We start from the raw sequence: 18737 nt of genomic DNA, 5'->3' as shown, positions 1-18737 counted from the left end.
TGAATACAGCTTTTTCCATTTCCCTTTGTGGTCATTACTCTCTTGAAGTATGCCATTCATATATTTCTCTTTTGCTTCCTGTTTAACTCTATTCAGTTCCCTCATTAGCTGTTTTCTAGTTTCTCTATTCTCCCTACCCTCTTTGATTTTCCTGTTTACTATTCTACATTTTCTTTTTAATTTCCTTATTTCCCTTGTATAATAAACAGGGTCTGAGGTCATTTTACCCTTCTTAACAGGTAAAAATCTCTTCTCTCCTTCCCAAATGATTCCTTTAAATTTAGCCCAAAGTGTATCCACATTACTCCCTTCACTTATCCAACAACTGAATTGTGATTTAAGGTAAGTCTCTAATTCATCAACTTTAGTTTTTCCATATAATTTCTTGTCTTGTGTGACCCTCTTATTAAGCATTTTTGGTATAAGTCCTACATCCATTATTACAGCCTTATGGTCACCTATTCCTTCAATTACCTCAGTTTTATCAACAATTTACCATGGTTTAACCAATAATACATCTAGCAAGTTGTTGAGACGAGTCGGTTCTTGTACTACGTGTGTAAATCCTTCCTCCCAAATTAACTTATTTGCCAGTTTCTGTTCATGGACTTCACTTGCAGCTCCATTCCATTCAACTTCAGGCAAGTTTAGATCTCCCCCAATTATTACCATATCATTATTATTGTTTTTATGAGTATAATCTATTATTTTCTCAAATATTTCCATGTCTCTTTCCTCTCTTCCAGGCCTATATGTTCCTATAATTCCCACCTCCTTCATATTATCACAAACTAATTTTATCCCTAATATTTCATCCCTTTCATCGGTAAACCATTCATGTGAACAATAAGTTTCCTTCACCAGAATAAACGCCCCCTCACCCTTTTTATCTCCTCGGTCTCTACGATAGACTGTATACCCTTCTGGAAATACTTCTATATTACCCACCCCTTCTCTCAACCATGATTCTACTCCTATCACCACATCAGTCTCATAAGATTCCATCAATGTACTGAATTTTATTTGTCTATTTACTACACTCTGACAGTTTACCAAGAGCAATCTCAGACCCCCTTCCTCCCTAAAACTTGACTGTTGTAATTGGGTAATATTTGACTCATGAGTTGAGAACGTCCCTGGAACCCAGATCTTTGTACATAGATCTTGATTTTCTGGGTTTTCTGGCAAGTTTCCCTGTATATGCCAATTTAGTGGTACGGTATGGGTTTTCTTAAGTGAATATTAGTTTGCAAATCTCTGTTGATAATTGTAGCAATTTGTCTACAGAGAGTTGCTTTTCCATTACCATTCAGATGTAACCCATGCCTAGTGAACATTTGCCTGCCAAGACCTAAAGTATCTACTACATAGACATTTCTAAAACTCTTACCTAATCTCTTGATTTTTATATTTACATCATGTACAGCTTTGTTCACACACGAGTCTTCTATAAGGTCATACCTGGGTGGTACATTAAGTACAATTACTTTTGAGTCAGGCAGTTTCGAAATCTTACCTCTGAGGGTCGTAATTAGTTCCTCACCTTCATTTGCAGCAATGTCATTTGTACCACTCACAATCACCACGTAGTTGTCCTTCTCTAACACAGGATCACAACTTGAAAGGACGTCTTCAGTTTTGGCACCTGGTTTTATTAGTCCTAAAACTTCAGTTTCTGGATTCTGCAGCTCATCCTTGATGCCTTTTGCCATACCCCGCCCTTGACTGTCTGCGTAGAGATGAATTTTTGGCGATCTTGACTTCCGGTTGGTTTTCTTCTTCTGTAGGTTACCTCCACTGGATTTAAAATTATTCCGAAAACTTGATGTGTCTTCTTATGGAACTTGTTGCAATGACTGAAATCTATTTTGGCACTGCAAAGAGTTTTTTCCCGGTTTTAAGTTGTACGTAGTTTCTCCCATATGTTTAACATTAGGCCTAAAATGGCTACGCGTCACTTCCGTCCACGGCGATCTTTCTTCTCCACTGTCTTCTTTATCTTCCAGTTTCTTTATTCTGTCCTTTAAGCTTTCATTTTCAAGTTTCAGAGCACATAAGTCTTCTGGCAGCACTCCTAAAATCTTAATCATAGATTCGTAAGTCTTTTTTTTTTTTTTTTTTTTTTGCTAGGGGCTTTACGTCGCACCGACACAGATAGGTCTTATGGCGACGATGGGATAGGAAAGGTCTAGGAGTTGGAAGGAAGCGGCCGTGGCCTTAATTAAGGTACAGCCCCAGCATTTGCCTGGTGTGAAAATGGGAAACCACGGAAAACCATTTTCAGGGCTGCCGATAGTGGGATTCGAACCTACTATCTCCCGGATGCAAGCTCACAGCCGCGCGCCTCTACACGCACGGCCAACTCGCCCGGTGATTCGTAAGTCTCTCTTTCTTGTTGTTCTATCTCACTATCAGTTTGTTTACACTCGGGACACAGCCACACACTTTCTTCAATATCAGACATATTTACAATATTTGCACAACGAAAATGGTACCATTCATCACACTTACGACACAGAATCCCATTTTTAACTACTCTTCTGCATTTGCCACATTTTTCACTGCATCTTACACCATTATCCATCACGGATATCACAGACTCACACACGCGTATCACTCCTTTGGGCAGGGATGGAAAGTTGGTGACGTACCGTATAAGAATAATAGAAAACGGCCAACATTAATGCAGAATACATAGTTTTGGGGGTCGCCGAGGTAAATAGTAACACTTCAGATGTCGTTTAAGTCCAAGTTTAGTCCCATAGGCTCGGGGGTCAGAAGGGATGAAAATAAAATCTTAAAATTCACCGAGATTAGGGATGAATGTGTGTATGTTCCAGCATAGCTCTCAACCGGACTTGGTACACTTGGCACTTACTATCTGGGTAAACGACTGTGGGGGGCAAGAAACCATTAGCACCCCTAGGGGATGGTGTGAAATGTGAAAAATAACGGAAAACGATCGATCTGGATCGCCGAGAGGAACGGTGACACTATGGATGCCTTTTAATTCAAAGTTCAGCCCCAATCGGAATGGAGTTGAGAAAGGGTAAAAAATAATATCCCAAACGACAGAGATTATAGATGCATGTGTATGAGTAACTATATGGCAAAATACTCAGGGGATAAGACACCATTAGCATCCCTAGGAGTATGGTTGAGAAGGAGGTGAATTGTGAAAATAATTGAAAAACCCATATTAATGTAGAATTCATAGTTGCTGGGGTCGCTGAGATGAATAGTGAATTTTCGGAAGTCGTTTCAGTCCAAATTCAGCCTCCATCGGCAGGGGGTGTGGGAAGGAGTGAAAATGCCCAAAACGATCAAGATTGTGGATGTAGAATATGCGTGTATGTTCTAGGATAACCCTCAAGCAAACTTGGTACACATACGACTTAATATCATGAGACATCCTTAGCACCCCTATGGAAGGGGAAGACATATAAAAATAATCGAAAACGACCGATATTATTGTCGAATCCATACAGGATCGCTAAGAGCAAATTGACACTATGGATGCCATTTAAGTCCAAGTTCAGCCTCCATCGTTACGACGGTTCAGAAGGGGTAAAAAAGAAAATGTACAAAATGAGAGAAGAGAGAGTTTTCGGAGACCCTAGGCTGATTTGTGACAGTCCCAGTGGCAGTTGGAATCATGTACATCACTTCTACGCTGCGTAATTACATAGAGTTATAACTTATATGTATTACTTGCTTGAAAGAACCACCTACTTCCCAGACAATCTGGTGTGCCACACGGAAATACTTTAACGCGAAATTAAATAATCTCAAATTAAAACTTAACATTATACACATAACAATACTTCTAAGTCTGCAAAAGAGTTCGTCAACTATCAGTCAACGTCACAATAAAGAAATCTACAAAATATCGCTTCAAATAGGTCGTACAAATCCTAAAACTTAACATTGAAAAAGTAACCCGAGCAGAACCGGGTACTACAGATAGTATAATAATACAATTCATCAGTAAATGGTAAACATTTTGGCTTACCTTTGGTGTAGGTGGAGAAGTCTTTGAACACATAGTCATGACAGAGCCCAGACGTCTTCCGGATGGAGTTACATGCTTACATTCCCTTTGGGCCTCGTTCTCTGCGAAGAGAAAATAAGTGGTGGAAGTAATCATGTCGTCAGAATTCAATATCACTTGTAGAGGAGCACCGTAATCGATCACACCCTCCGTCAAAAGTTTAACAAGCCCAAGCAGCTCAACTCAAACAGAAGAGAACTCTCGTTATATCTTTTGTGATAGAAGAATATATAACATCCTCTGCTTGTCGTAAGATTTGACTAATAAGATGATCCTACAGGATCTCTCAGATTGATAGAGAAGGTTTATCTGAGCCACATGGATGTGATTTTTCAATTCAAAATTCCTATATCCTATATAATGCCACCCGACTATCATGCTCCCCTCCCAATTATTTAGTCGCCATAAATGAAATGAAATGAATGGAGTATGGCTTTTAGTGCCCGGAGGACAGGTTCGGCTTGCCAGGTACAGATCTATTGAACTGACTCCCGTAGGCGACCTGCGCGTAGTGATGAGGATGATATGATGATGAACACGACATATACACCCAGCGCCCCTGCCAGCGGAATTAACCAATTATGGTTAACATTCCCGACCCTGCCAGAAATCGAAACCGGGACAAGTGTGACCAAAGGCCAGCGCGCCAACCATTTAGCCATGGAGCCGGACAATGAATTACAAGTGAACACAAACGTACAGATATCGTACACACACGCATTGGGTGGTTACAATAAGCTTTCCCTACATAACCCACTCTAGAAAGGAAACCAAACATAATACGCGCACCATATTCGGCAGGATTGATGTCCAGGCTATGAGCCACAAGATTTGCATGTTACAGAGTATACCGTGAGTACATTCACACGTGTGCCGATCTGAAGAGAAACATATCAAGAGGCGTAGCAGAACGTGCAGCATGCTTTCCAGCGCTTTCAGACTGTCTTGGACAGAGATAGACATCATTTCAAGCACATTTGTGTATCGTGACGGATGATACGTCCATAATAACCATACTGTGTATACCTGAGGTATGGCCATCCATCACTCAGCTAGAAATTATATCACATTTTTAAACTCCGCATTGTATAGTTCTTCATTGGATGTTTGCCCATTCTTGTCCATTCCTAAAACGCAGGCCCAGTGTAATTTGTAGGCATATATTTACTTATTGCTTTACAATATTTCTGATTGATATCTTGCTCTTTCAATCACCACTGTATTATTATTTGTTCTCTAATTTGCTTCCTTGTGACGCTTTTTTTTCTCTCCATTTTAGCCTGAAGAGGCCTATAATATTCATCAAATGTTACTCCGGGGAGTGCAGCTATGTCGATTAATTTTTTCCATCAAAATATAGTCGTCGTCTTTGTTATTCTTTGTCCCTATCCATATCTTGTGACTTTTTGAGAGTTATTGCCTGTAAGTCATTCTTTTCGTAGAAGTCGACCAGCTTTCCCCATTCTTGATTTTCATTTCCATATCCAAACAACCTTAACATTTCTTCTCTTCCTTGTCTTCCACTCCAGACTTGAGCATTGAAACTATCGGTATAAACGCATTCCCATTTACTTCTACAGCAACATTCTTTTAATTTTCCAGATTTTTCTCACTGTTGTCATTTCGGAGTGAATATACTTATATGAAATCCCTTATTTTCTGGTAATATAATTTGGAGCTCAATTTCAGGTTTCCGTCATATACCAATTTAATTGCTTCAATATATTTATCTACTTCTTTACTTTTTAGGCCCGGTTTCACAGTTTGAGTTTAAGCCGAAGCTTTAGTAAGCCACGCACGCCGCTTAAGCAAGGCTTACTCTTTGGCTTAAACACTACGAGTTTCACAGTAGGGGGACCATGTGCAGCTTTACTAAGCTGAATATCTCCGAAGTTGGTAATGCTTGCGCATGCGCAGTGATTCAATTCTCATCTTTGTTTACATCCGTAGCCTATGATTGATTCACTTGTAGGTTATACATCGTTTCTAGAGGGCAAACGGTTGGAAATAGGTATATACCATCCCGGACTTTTTTGTAGAGGTTTCTATGCTCTACAATTCGTACACTTAAACTTGGGGTCTATCGTTGATGGTTCACGCAGCGTAAGCCAAGAAAGCAAGTGACCGACCGACATTTTTGTCTCTTGAGCCTCGAAATATATTCTGAAATATAAGTTATTTATTAATGTTATTGGTTTTAGATCCCACTAACTATGAATTTGAGCACCTTCACCACAGGACTGAGACAGGATCGAACCTGCCAAGTTGAGCTATAAGAAGGCCAGCGCTCTACCATCTGATCTGAATCCTTAGCTTAAACCTCAGTTTCATACAGCTTAAGCCAGTCACAGATAAGCTCGGCTTACCACTTGCACTCCCCACTGTGAAACTCGTCCAGAGTTTAAGCTCCCGCTTAAGCCCGATCCAAGGCTTAAGCGTATACTGTGAAACCGGGCCTTAATGATTCCAACTACATTTCTTGGATCTTCTCCTCCACTCCAGTACAGTTTTTCTCAACATATCCCTCATTATCCTCTCTACCCTTTTCCACTTAAACCTAAATGATCTACCCCTCCTTCCTCCATGTAGTCGAATATTTCTTCTATTCTTCTGGTCAGTGTGAGAATGTTTACAAGTCCCATGTCTGTATGATCTCCAGCAGACAACTTCTATTATCTCTCCTGGAGTGACAAGAGATTGCGTCGGCTCCAGGACACGCTCCCTCCTTATGAAGGTTATTATTACGATAGGGTCACCACTACCAAAGGCATTTTAAAGGTTCTGCCAGCAGGAATTTATGCCGCTCCTGTTATATAGAATAGACTCCTCTGGAATATAGATGTTACAAATAATGGGACTTCAGTAGTATCCCCAGTACTAAGGGCCAATGACCCTCCTACATGTTAATCCACTCGCAGCTGTTGAACCCTGTCGGAGTCAGGTTATATTCCACCTGCTGACACTCAGCGTTGAATCACTGGCTGTACGACCTACTCTATTCCGTACCAATGTCAACACAGCCAGACATATACCTTAATTTTCCTTGTCACATATCTTCTTCTTCTTCTGTATCTATCGCCACATTTTCCACACAGGGGTGGAGTATCGGGTGCTAACTGTGTCGCTCTTGAGGTCTGTGCGCTGTTTGACGGCCGGATGCCCTTCCTTGCACCAAAATTGTGTGGAATTCACGATTGTGTGTTTCCGTGGTGGTTGATATCACTATCAATCAATCAATACTGATCTGCATTTAGGGCAGTCGCCCAGGTGGCAGATTCCCTATCTGTTGTTTTCCTAGCCTTTTCTTAAATGATTCCAAAGAAATGGAAATTTATTGAACATCTCCCTTGGTAAGTTATTCCAATCGCTAACTCCCCTTCCTATAAATGCATATTTGTCGCAAATTGCCCTCTTCAATTCCAACCTTATCTCCATATTGTGATCTTTCCTACTTTTAAAGACACCACTCAAACTTATTCATCTACTAATGTCATTCCACGCCATCTCTCCACTGACAGCTCGTAACATACCGCTTAGTCGAGCAGCTCGTCTCCTTTCTCCTAAGTCTTCCCAGCCCAAACTTTGCAACATTTTTGTAATACTACTCTTTTGTCGGAAATCACTCAGAGCAAAACGAGCAGCTTATCTTTGGATTTTTTCCAGTTCTTGAATCAGATAATCCTGGTGAGGGTCCCATACATTGGAACCATGCTCTAGTGAGGGTCTTAGCAGATACGTATATGACCTCTCCTTTACATCCTTACTACAACCCCTAAACACCCTCATGAACATGTGAAGATGTCTATGCTCTTTATTTAAAATCCCATTTACGTGATTACCCCAATGATGATCTTCATCTATCCTAGATACTTACAGTGATCCCCATCAGGAAGTGTCATTCCATCAACGCAGTAATTAAAACTGAGAGGACTTTTCCTATTTATGAAACTCGCAACCTGACTTTTAACCCCGTTTATCAACATACCATTGCCTGCTGTCCATCTCACAACATTTTCGAGGTCACGTTGCAGTTGCTCACAATCTTGTAACTTATTTATTATTTTATAAGAATAACATCATCCGCAAAAAGCCTTATCTCTGTATCTACTTCATGACTCATATCATTTATATATAAAAGAAAACATAAAGGTCCTATAATACTGTCCTGAGGAATTCCCCTCTTATTTATTACAGGGTCAGGTAACGATTCGCCTACTCTAATTCTCTGAGACCTATTTTCTAGAAATATAGCCGCCCATTCAGTCACTCCTTTGTCTAGTCCAATTGCACTGATTTTTTCCAGTAGTCTCCCATGATCCACCATATCAAATGCCGAACGCGATGCAGTCCATTTGACAACCTGAATCCAGGATATCTGCTATATCTTGCTAGAATCCTACAAGTTGAGCATCATTGGAATAACATTTCCAAAACCCGAACTCTCTTCTATCGAATCAGTTATTAATTTCGCAAACATGTCTAATATAATCAGAAATAATGCTTTCCCAAAGCTTACATGCAATGCATGTCAAACTGACTGGCCTGTAATTTTCAGCTTTATCCCTATCACACTTTCCTTTACATATACCAGGAGCTACTATAGCAACTCTCCATTCATTTGGTATAGCACCTTCATGCAAACAATAATCAAATAAGTACTTCAGATATGGTACTATATCCCAACCCATTGTCTTTAGGATATCCCCCGAAATCTTATGAATTCCAGCCGATTTTCTAGTTTTCAACTTTTGTATCTTATTATAAATGTAATTGTTATCATAGGTAAATTTTAATACTGCTTTAGTATTAGTCACCTCCTCTTTCTTGACTTTATCCCTGTAACGAACAATCTCTACATACTGCTGACTGAATACTTCTGCCTATTGAAGATCCTTACATACACACTCACTTTGCTCATTAATGATTCCTGGAATGTCCTTCATGGAACCTGTTTTTGCCTTAAAATACCTATGTATACCCCACCATAGCCTGCTGTATTGTGTGTATAAAATTATATACAGAGGAATGAATTGAGACAATCGCAAACACTCAGTCCCCGAGCCAGAGGAAATCTGGTCAGCTCTGGAAGCCGGTTTCCTCAGCTTCGAAGTTGACCATTCAGCCATGCAGACTGAAAAGCCACATGTGTTTTAATATTTAAAATATAGTGTTGTCTTTCAAAATAACCTTTGTTTAATTCATTCACAATTGTATGGAATTATTTCTCACTTTCCATTTTAGTTTTAGATTAACTACCGAGACATTTGACTCTAAATACTTCGGTACTCGTACAGGCTCTTAACCGTATGCGACTCTTTCATTGTTTCTCCACACGAGTCTCTTCGTCTTTCTCTCCTTGTTTTTATTGATACATAACCAGTATTCACTACACCATACATTTTACTTCTCTGTTTGTCTTAGATTCCTTCTTTACTTTTTCATCTTTCTTTCGCTTTACATCACCAGAATTCTGTGAAATCAGTGAAAATAGCAAGAGGTTTACTCACTAGTACCTATGTATACCCCCCAGCGTATGCTTGAAGCCACCATTAGTCAATGTGAGACTAGAGCAAAATTGAAATTATTGTTTAACGTAGTCACATTGTTAAACTTAGACCTGTCCATCATGGACGATGATTTAAGAATTTTGCCTTTAAAGAGGAATAGGCCCTAATAATTCCTAGTCCCCTATCTTCTGTGAGCAGAGGACACCGGAACAAAAGGTCAGTTCTGATTAAACCGGTTGTAATCCAGAAAAGTCAAATCTTGAAGAATAACAAATCTTTACCTCGTCCACCATATCGTGTAAGTGGTATTTCTCTGATGGGACTGATGGCCACTGGGATGGAGGTTCTAATGTAGACATTTCCGCTACAGGAAAGCGGCCGTGATATTAGCAGTACGCTACACCAGTACCATGCACTTAATACAATAAGCCCATTTAATAAGAAGATTCCACTGCCTACCACGTCTGCACGGGGATAGCCGACACCATCTCCATCCGACACTCACAACATATGCTGTACTCATTGGCCACCATATGGAATGCCATGTGAGAAAATGCTGGATCATTAACGACTGGCCATAGTGCTAATAAACTCTCCAAATGAGAATCATAATTGAAAATCGTATCATTAATCATTTAGCTATCTAAAGTAACCACGTATATAGGGTAGATTAAGGGTAGTAATTAAAATCAGAAATTCAGTCAGAATATACATTTCCACACCTCTTTCGGCACAAATCGAGGCGAGGTTGTACAGTACACGGATATTTGAAAGTGCAGCATTGTTACGTTGTGTTTGAATATTCATATTACTCGTTTGTTCACGCAATTATGTGTTCTAGCTGTAATTCTATATGTAAATCTTTACATATTATAATGGTTAGCGAGCTGGCCTTTGGTCACAGGGGTCCCGGGTTCGATTCCCGTAGGGTCGGGAATTTTAACCATCATTGGTTGATTTCTCTGACACTGGTGCTGGGTGTATGTGTTGTCTCTATCATCATTTCATCCTCATCACGCCGCGCAGGTCGCCTACGGGAGTCAAATCAAAAGACCATCACCTGGCGGGCCGAACATGTCCACGGCCACTCCCGGCACTAAAGCCATACGCCATTTCATTTTATCATATTCTAATAAATCAGGGGCTGCCTGGTCGGGGCGGTAAAGGCGTGCTTGGCTCGCCCGGAAGGATGTGGGTTCGAATGCCCGTCAGGAAGTCGTAACATTTAAGAAATGAGATTTTCACTTCCGGAGGTGCATATGGCCCTGAGGTTCACTCAGCCTACACCAAAAATGAGTACGAGGTTAATTCCTGGGGGCAAAGGCGGCCAGGCGACCACTCTACCCCCATCACGCGCCGAGGTTAACAATGGTGGAAGCCTTTACCTTCCACTACTCCAAGGGCCTTCGTAGCCTGTACGGAGGTGACTTTGCTTTGCTATATTATAATACATCAAATCTCTATCCTCCTATTTATTTGGTGTTCCAGATATATTAACTAGGAATATTTCGTCTATATTAAGTGACCTCTCAGTTAAGATGTTGCTTAATGAGACGATAATCTTCTAATATTGTTTGACAGCTTAATTCGTTGGGCGGAAGAAAAAGATTGCAGATAAATTGTAATAACTTGAAAGCTGTGATTCAGAAGGGGATGAAATTTGAGTAAAAATTATATCATTTATGAAGAAATGAGGTGGTCGAAGTGGAGTCCTCTTTCAAATATTTAGGTATAATTCTAGACGGCCATTGACGACGAATGTTAGATATTTTGCCATTAGTTTTACGTCGCACCGACTCAAATCGGTCTTCTGGTGACAATGGGTTAGTACTGGAATAGGAACTGAATTGAGCAAGGAGGTGACTGTGGCCTTAATTAAGGTACATATGCCAGAATATGCCTGGTATGAAAATAGGAAGTGATAAATCATGAAGAAATGATAAGCACACTACAATATGCAGATGAGGGCTTACATCTACTTCTAGACAGGCTGAACGACACTGGTAAAGAAATCGGCTTATGCTGAACAGAACAATGTTAAAATACTCCTGGGTTCAACACGTAAGTAACAAACAGGTTTTACACTGGGCACACAATTTAAAGAAACTACTGTTCACTATCAAAAGCAGAGAGATGGCCTACTTGGGCCATATACTTGCTGACAAGAAATCAAGGTTTTGCAACTTATTTTAAAGGGAAAAATGAAAGAGAAGAGAGGAAGAGGGGGAAAACGAACATCTCTCCTTAGCAATACTAAGGACCAGACTGGTATGCAGAGTACTCAGCATCTGTACCGTGTTGCGGCAGATGACAGGAAAGCATTAACTGTGATGATCGCCAACGTCCGGGTGACTGAGCAAGGTACATAGAAGAAGAAATCATGGAAAGCTATATTCAGAGGTGAGGTAGTGGACTTCGCACCCACCATCTCCCGAATGCATGTTCACAATTACGTGACCAGTACCGCGCAGCCATCACATCCGATAGGCATGTTATCAATTTTACAATTAAAAAATTATTTTATCTTCATGTCACCCAAAAAAGTATGACTATATAATTATAAATACTACCGCAAAACAAAATAATTATAAGCCTACATTGAAAGCTCACCGGGAAAGTTGGCCGTGTGGTTAGGGACGCGCAGCTGTGAGCTTGCATCCGGGAGACAGTGAATTCGAATCCCACTGTCGACTGCCCTGAAAATGGTTTTCCGTCGTTTCCCATTTTCACACCTGGCAAATGCTGGGACTGTACCTTAATTAAGGCCACGGCTGCTTCCTTCCCACTCCTAGGCCTTTCCTATCCCATCGTCGCCGTAAGACCTATCTGTGTCGGTGCGACGTAAAGCAAATTTTTAGAAAAGAATATAAAGCTCCATTGAGTCTTCCTATAAGTTATGTTCAAGACAGCTCAGTATGTTATCAACAGGCGAAGGACTTCAACTATTCGATGCTTAAATAGCACCAGTAGAAACCCATGTATAGCCTCCTGAGGCCCAGAACATTTTTCTATTGGTAAAATGTCATAAAAGTGTATACTTCCCTAACGGTGTCTTGGTTGGAGACAGTGAAGTGAGAAGCATATCACACCACGGTAAATGAATTCCCAAAAAAGTGGAGCACCAACAAAAGGTCAATTTTTATTTATTTTATTTTAAAAATATTTCTTTTACGTGATATTCTATTCTTAAACAGTGCCCTTTTAAAAGGACGCCAGGCTTCAGGAGGATAGAAGCACCTCAGCTGTGGTAGCATAAAAGTTGTTGAAGCTGTTAAGACGTAATACAGAACGTGAAGAAAATCACCTGCATGTCAATCTACTCCCATCGCATAGCGTACGTTCCTACAGGTGCCAAATATTCTGATGGGGAAGTAATAAGATAAATCAGAAAAAAAGGAGACTTTTCCTGAAAACCGCTATATTTACATGCAATAAAACAGAAGGATGGAAAATTTCTTGTCCTGAAACTCAGGTACTTGTTCAGTAGATTTGCAATCCATGGGTATCACTCCAAGATGTGTGAAACGAAAGGTTTCCAGACACCATCGGATTCCTGCAAACATGCTCAGTAGCTCAATATAGCTGTGGTACTGTAAAACTAAATTAGGAAAACTTACACCTTGATGTCCGATAGCCCACTTTGAGGAGTTGGCACCAGATGAAGAAAAAACTACAGTGACTTCGACACCCAAAAAACCACTATCTGAGAACGTCAAGGTAGCGATTAAAGAACGGTGTGATGTAGCTGGTTTTAACGGTTTGTTTCTAATCACATTTATTGTTGAATTAGCCGATTACGATTTGCAATAATAACATTACAATTTACGCATTTCGTGCAAGATTAAGTCATAAAATTTACTTGCAACTGGCCAGTTAGTAATCTGTAATTTTCTGAAGCGTGGGAGGCATTTCCCTTGAAAAGTAAGTGGTGTGTCAGTGTAGTATAAGGAAATGGGATGTATGGTTTACGAGTTGCAGAAAAGTTAAGACACAACGAACACCCAGTACCTTAGCTACATGAATTCATCTCCTTAAGCGGTTAAAACTTCAGACCTTAGCCAGGGAGACCGTGAACCGAAGACCTGAACGCTGATCATTCTGCTGTGAAGTAAGAGAGCTGTGTTAATTTCTATCTTATACGGTAATATTCACCTCTGTAGATCAGACAAACTGCCGGTATACAGACCCCAAGACTGAGGCTTCAAAGCCTGCAGACACCGTTTTTAAGGGGCAGAAACAAGTCCTCTCGATATTCCGACTCGTTCGATTTCGGCATATAAAAGATCTCCGGTAACAAGCTTGGCGTATACATAACATAATCAATTAAAACACAATGACAGGCTGCTGAAAAGGAGTTCTGGTACCTCCGCCACCTGGAATTGGAAGACGAAACGCCAATGTTTGCAAGCTGGCATCCCATGTACCATCAAATCGAAGTGCCTGCTCATGGCAACTGCGGCCAAGTGATTATTATTATTATTAGTATTAGTATTATTAATCCCAAAGTTTGAGTAGATGCGGTGAATACTACTGCGTGCGTTTGTAATTTAGTGGTACCGTCGCTGAGAAGCAAGCAGCTTTGGTCTATATTTTAGGAATTATTCTGAAATTCACTAGGTAATGACAGGAAACATCACAGCAAGGCACTTCTAGGATGACAAGGAGTACGAATTGAACAACTGCGTTATTCAATTACGAGGGTTTTTTTTAGTAGGCATAAATACCGTTTCCGTATGTTTCTGGTGTAGTGCTGCGGTGGTGGTGATTATTGTTTTAAGAGGAAGTACATCCAGGCAAACTTCCTCTATTAGCACTAATCAGAGAGAAAAATGGAAGGGATCCGATAATTCGAAAAATGAAGGTATCGGCCAAAGAAAGATGTCGGCCACGTAAGGCGTGAAAATAAAAGACTCCCTAGGTCTTGAATGGTCTAATATCGTCGGGGTCGAAAATGAACAAGACTTGATCAAGGGAGGTCGGATAGGCTAGATGAAAGTGAGGAGCCCTGCAGAAGTAAGTGGAAGCAATGACAGGATTCAGCTGAGGGTCCAATGGTCGGCAACCCACGCTCCAAGTTGAGAGCCGCTGGCATGCACAATGGTTACCTTAATCTGTTGGCACGCCACATGCGGCGTTGGAGACATTCACATAGTTTGGCCATCTTGTAGTGAATGTTTAAATTGTTCAAGACAATAGGTCAACACGCCCATTGAGAGATACGGTCCCTGATTTCTTTCTTGAATGCACGAAACATTAAACTAGCTGACATTCATCGCACAGTGTGTGCGGTGTATGATGAAGGTGTCATGATGGATGGAGTGGTGAGGAAATGGATTCGCATGTCCATCGAAGTTCGTCAACATGTGCACGACGTCCCGCGGAGCAGCCGACCGTCTGTCGTCACAGATGATTTAGTATGTGCGGATGAAGCAAAGATCGTGAGGATAGAGGGTACACAATTTCCTCACTCTCGACTTATGATGGCCTCCATCACAGGCGGCGTTATTCTGTGATGAAGGCATACAAAAATGGATGTTCCGTTATGACAACTGTCTTTATAATGGTGGCCACTATGTGGAAATGTTGTTTAAGGTATGTAAAATCTAAACTAAATGTTTTCAAGCTAATGTTGTGTTTCTTTAAAAAATGTCGATACCTAACGGACGTGCCTCGTATATCACCCCGTTTCAATCCTTCAAGCTAGTCTTAATTTCGTGACAGACCTGGAAACCGAAAAAAGGGTCAATCAAGCAGTTATCTGTGCTGATACTTCGACTACCGAGCTCGATAGCTGCAGTCGCTTAAATGCGGCCAGTATCCATTATTCGGAAGATAGTAGGTTCGAACCCCACTGTCGGCAGCCCTGAAAATGGTTTTCCGTGGTTTCCCATTTTCACACCAGGCAAATGCTGGGGCTGTACATTAATTAAGGCCACGGCCGCTTCCTTCCCACTCCTAGCCCTTCCCTGTCCCATCGTCGCCATAAGACCTATCTGAGTCGGTGCGACGTAAAGCAACTAGCAAAAAAAAAAAAAATCTTCGACTGAACGTATAATGTGGTAGATAGAGAAGATAGGGATAGTCGGAATATTGCACATTTGAAACATACTCAATTGATTAGGTTTTCCCGAGAAATTGCAATATATATTGTAACCGTTCCTGGGCGCGTTAACTAAGGGTTCGAAATAATGTAGGTTTACCTCGGCTGGTGTCAACGAAGATTCACGAGATTCCACTCACGGGCATGGACGTTCGACGAGTACTGGTTACAATTAATTTCTGCTTAACATCAGGCTCTTATTGACATGGCGAGAATCCATCTTTCATTGCTATATGAGGCTATTCTAATTCTAATTTTAAAATGTAAACATCGAGAATTCTAGTTTCTTTGAACGATATCCCAATCCTTATTTACTGTGAATGTCATTGAACCAACTGAGAGTAGGGGTCTTGAGATGTAAAACCAACCTCCAATTCTACTTGCGGGATTCAAAGCACTGTGTGAATGGGATGACGTCCAGAATCCCTGACATCTCCTTGTCTGCAGAAGATTAGGTGAAGCCTGTACTATTCGATATATCTTTGATACCAATGACAAAGCCTTTCAGAGGGTGACTTTTGAAAAATTCTGACTTCAGCTGGACACGGAAAGTAAGTATCCTTTTATACGACTCCTCAATTAAGGTAAGAAGTAAAATCACACTGTGTGAGAGTGATATCACAGAGCTTGTAATGAAGACATGATGAAAGTAATTACGAATTTTAGCTGTTATATTTTTGGAGAGTGAGCCATTGCAATAATAATAATAATAATAATAATAATGTTGGAACACTACTGGCCAGCCGGACGGAACCACACCCCGGCTATCGGCAGGGGAGCGAGAGTGTGAAAGGGCACAGCACAATGCGACCCTCCAGTTTTAGTTTGTTTTCTTTCTAAGCTGAGGCACTGCCTTTCTTGCTGTCTCTGCTTTAAATGGATACTGTTGGACTTGTCTCGGAACCAAGGGTCGAGGGTAGACGGGACTTGAGCTGTTATGTTTCAGGTAGTCAGTTAGCAATGCTTGCGGCGCGCAGTTGTATGTCTGAAGTGTTTGATGTAAATATGTTTAATAAATTATCATTAATTGTCCTCCGTATATGTGTTTCAAAATGAGCTACCAGAGAGATGTTGTTTCACCAGCAAACAGACATTTTTTGGTCCTCCGGGCCGGATATTGTGAATAGTTTTCCGCCGAATGTTACGAATACTAACTTATTGTAAACTTTCGTGCACGGGTCTCTCAGTTCGTATCGTATGTTACGCTACTTTACGTACGGTAGCCAGTGCCGTGTTGTGTGCTTTTCGCCGGTCGTTTTATACAAGCCGGCTTGCTGTTGAAGAATTCCACTGGAGAGCTGAGTAACCTACTGGACCTGGCGGCGCGCCCGAGTTCGACTACAGGCCGAAGCATATCTACAGGCAGATGTAAATACCTAGACTGGCAACAACCAATCCTTTCTTACCTAATATTGTTAGTCATGTCATCCTCGCCCGTTTATTGATCCAGTGTTCCTAATTATTGTTCTTGTGCATTCCTCTTCTACGGTCCTTATCTGTCAGCATGGATGAGACTAGCAGGAAGAAATTAGTCACTACTCGCGCAGTAGCGAAAGCCAGCCTCACGCGTCTCGCGAAATTCGTACAAGAATTTCAAACGGATTCAAATAATCAGGCCATCGTAGTTCGTTTGAAGGAACTGCCTATTATTCGTGACAAATTTGAAACTGCTCAATCTCAGCTAGAAATATTTGAGGATTTCCAACAGCATGCAGAAGACAGAGATCACTTTGAAACCTTGTATTTCGACACAGAAGCAAAAATGAATAGCTTAATCGCATTGAGTACCGAAGCTGCTGGCCCCAGTAGTTCTCGTTCTAGTGACAGTCAGTCTTGTTTAAGTGAAACTAAGAAGGCAATTAAGCTCCCTACCATAAACCTACCAACCTTCAGTGGTGATGTAACTGGATTTAGACATTTTTATGACACGTTCATGAGTCTTATAGTTAACAATGAATCGCTGGACAACATTCAAAGATTTCATTACTTACTGAGTTCTCTAACGGGCGAAGCGCACGTACTAATAGCAAACCTCCCAGTCACTAGCTCCAACTTCAACGTGGCTTTCGATACGATTTGCAATCGCTATAATAATCCGAGGTTAATCGCATCCGCACATCTTAAGAATCTATTGAACTTACCTACGATGAATAAGCCATCAGCGAATGAACTCCGTGCTCTACTCAATCAAGCTTTGAGCAATTTGAACGCTCTCAAGGCCTTGGAGCTAAATGTACCTTTAGATGATTTGATTGTTTCACAGCTAATTCTTGAAAAAACGGAAGCGTCAATTCGTAGAGAGTACGAAACTACTTTGAGTCCCAAGACATTTCCTACTCTTAGAGATACCTGCGACTTCTTGGAAACGAAATGCAAGTCCATTGAGATTGTGAGTTCTACTTTGCCTGTAAAACAAACCCCTTTGAACACCGGAACGAATTACCCATCCAATCGTAAGCAGCTTCAAACCCAGAAGTCATATGTGATGACCACTCCGCAGTGCACGTACTGCAACGAAGCTCACACACTAAGTAAGTGTCGTAACTTTGCACGTATTTCTGTCAATGAGCGCAAAGACATTGTAAGAAGCAACAATCTGTGCTTCAACTGTTTACGGGGAGATCACAAGGTACAGGCTTGTAAATCTGGTACCTGCCGCACTTGTGGTAAATGGCATCATACTCTAGTACATGCAGACACTACACCTCAGCACTTTACTCAACAACATGGTCTGCCACGCAACATCGAGAGAGCGAGTACTTCAGCACAATCAGAGTCACGTATCAATAGCTATTATTCACAAAAGGTGGAACCAAGTAAACACATCCTTTTATCCACTGCACGAATCAGAATTAAGGATAGGAATGGAAAGTGGCAAACATGTATAGCTCTACTAGATTCAGGCTCCCAATCATGTTTTATGTCCGAGTCGTGTGCCCAGCGATTAAGGTTGCATAGAGAGCCCAACAGAACACCTGTCCAGGGAATAGGTGATACCATTTCAGAATGCAAGTACAGTGTTTCAATAGATCTTGGCTCATGCACTAGTGACTTTACAACTTCAGCAAATTGTTTTGTA

The 18737-nt window shown here is 41.0% G+C and overlaps 1 protein-coding gene across 1 annotated transcript in view; it reads right to left on the bottom strand.

Annotated features, from left to right (window-relative positions):
• Nucleotides 1–18737, bottom strand: part of LOC136878872 (uncharacterized) — a 148881-nt gene that overhangs the window by 22003 nt on the left and 108141 nt on the right. Inside the window, exon 4 of the mRNA XM_067152434.2 lies at nucleotides 4013–4113. Coding sequence (XP_067008535.2) covers nucleotides 4013–4113 — 101 coding nt within the window. The remainder of the gene's footprint in view (nucleotides 1–4012; nucleotides 4114–18737) is intronic.

Source organism: Anabrus simplex, chromosome 1 (genome assembly GCF_040414725.1).
Source record: "Anabrus simplex isolate iqAnaSimp1 chromosome 1, ASM4041472v1, whole genome shotgun sequence".
Lineage (NCBI taxonomy): Eukaryota > Metazoa > Arthropoda > Insecta > Orthoptera > Tettigoniidae > Anabrus > Anabrus simplex.
This window is presented reverse-complemented; position numbering and strand designations above follow the sequence as displayed.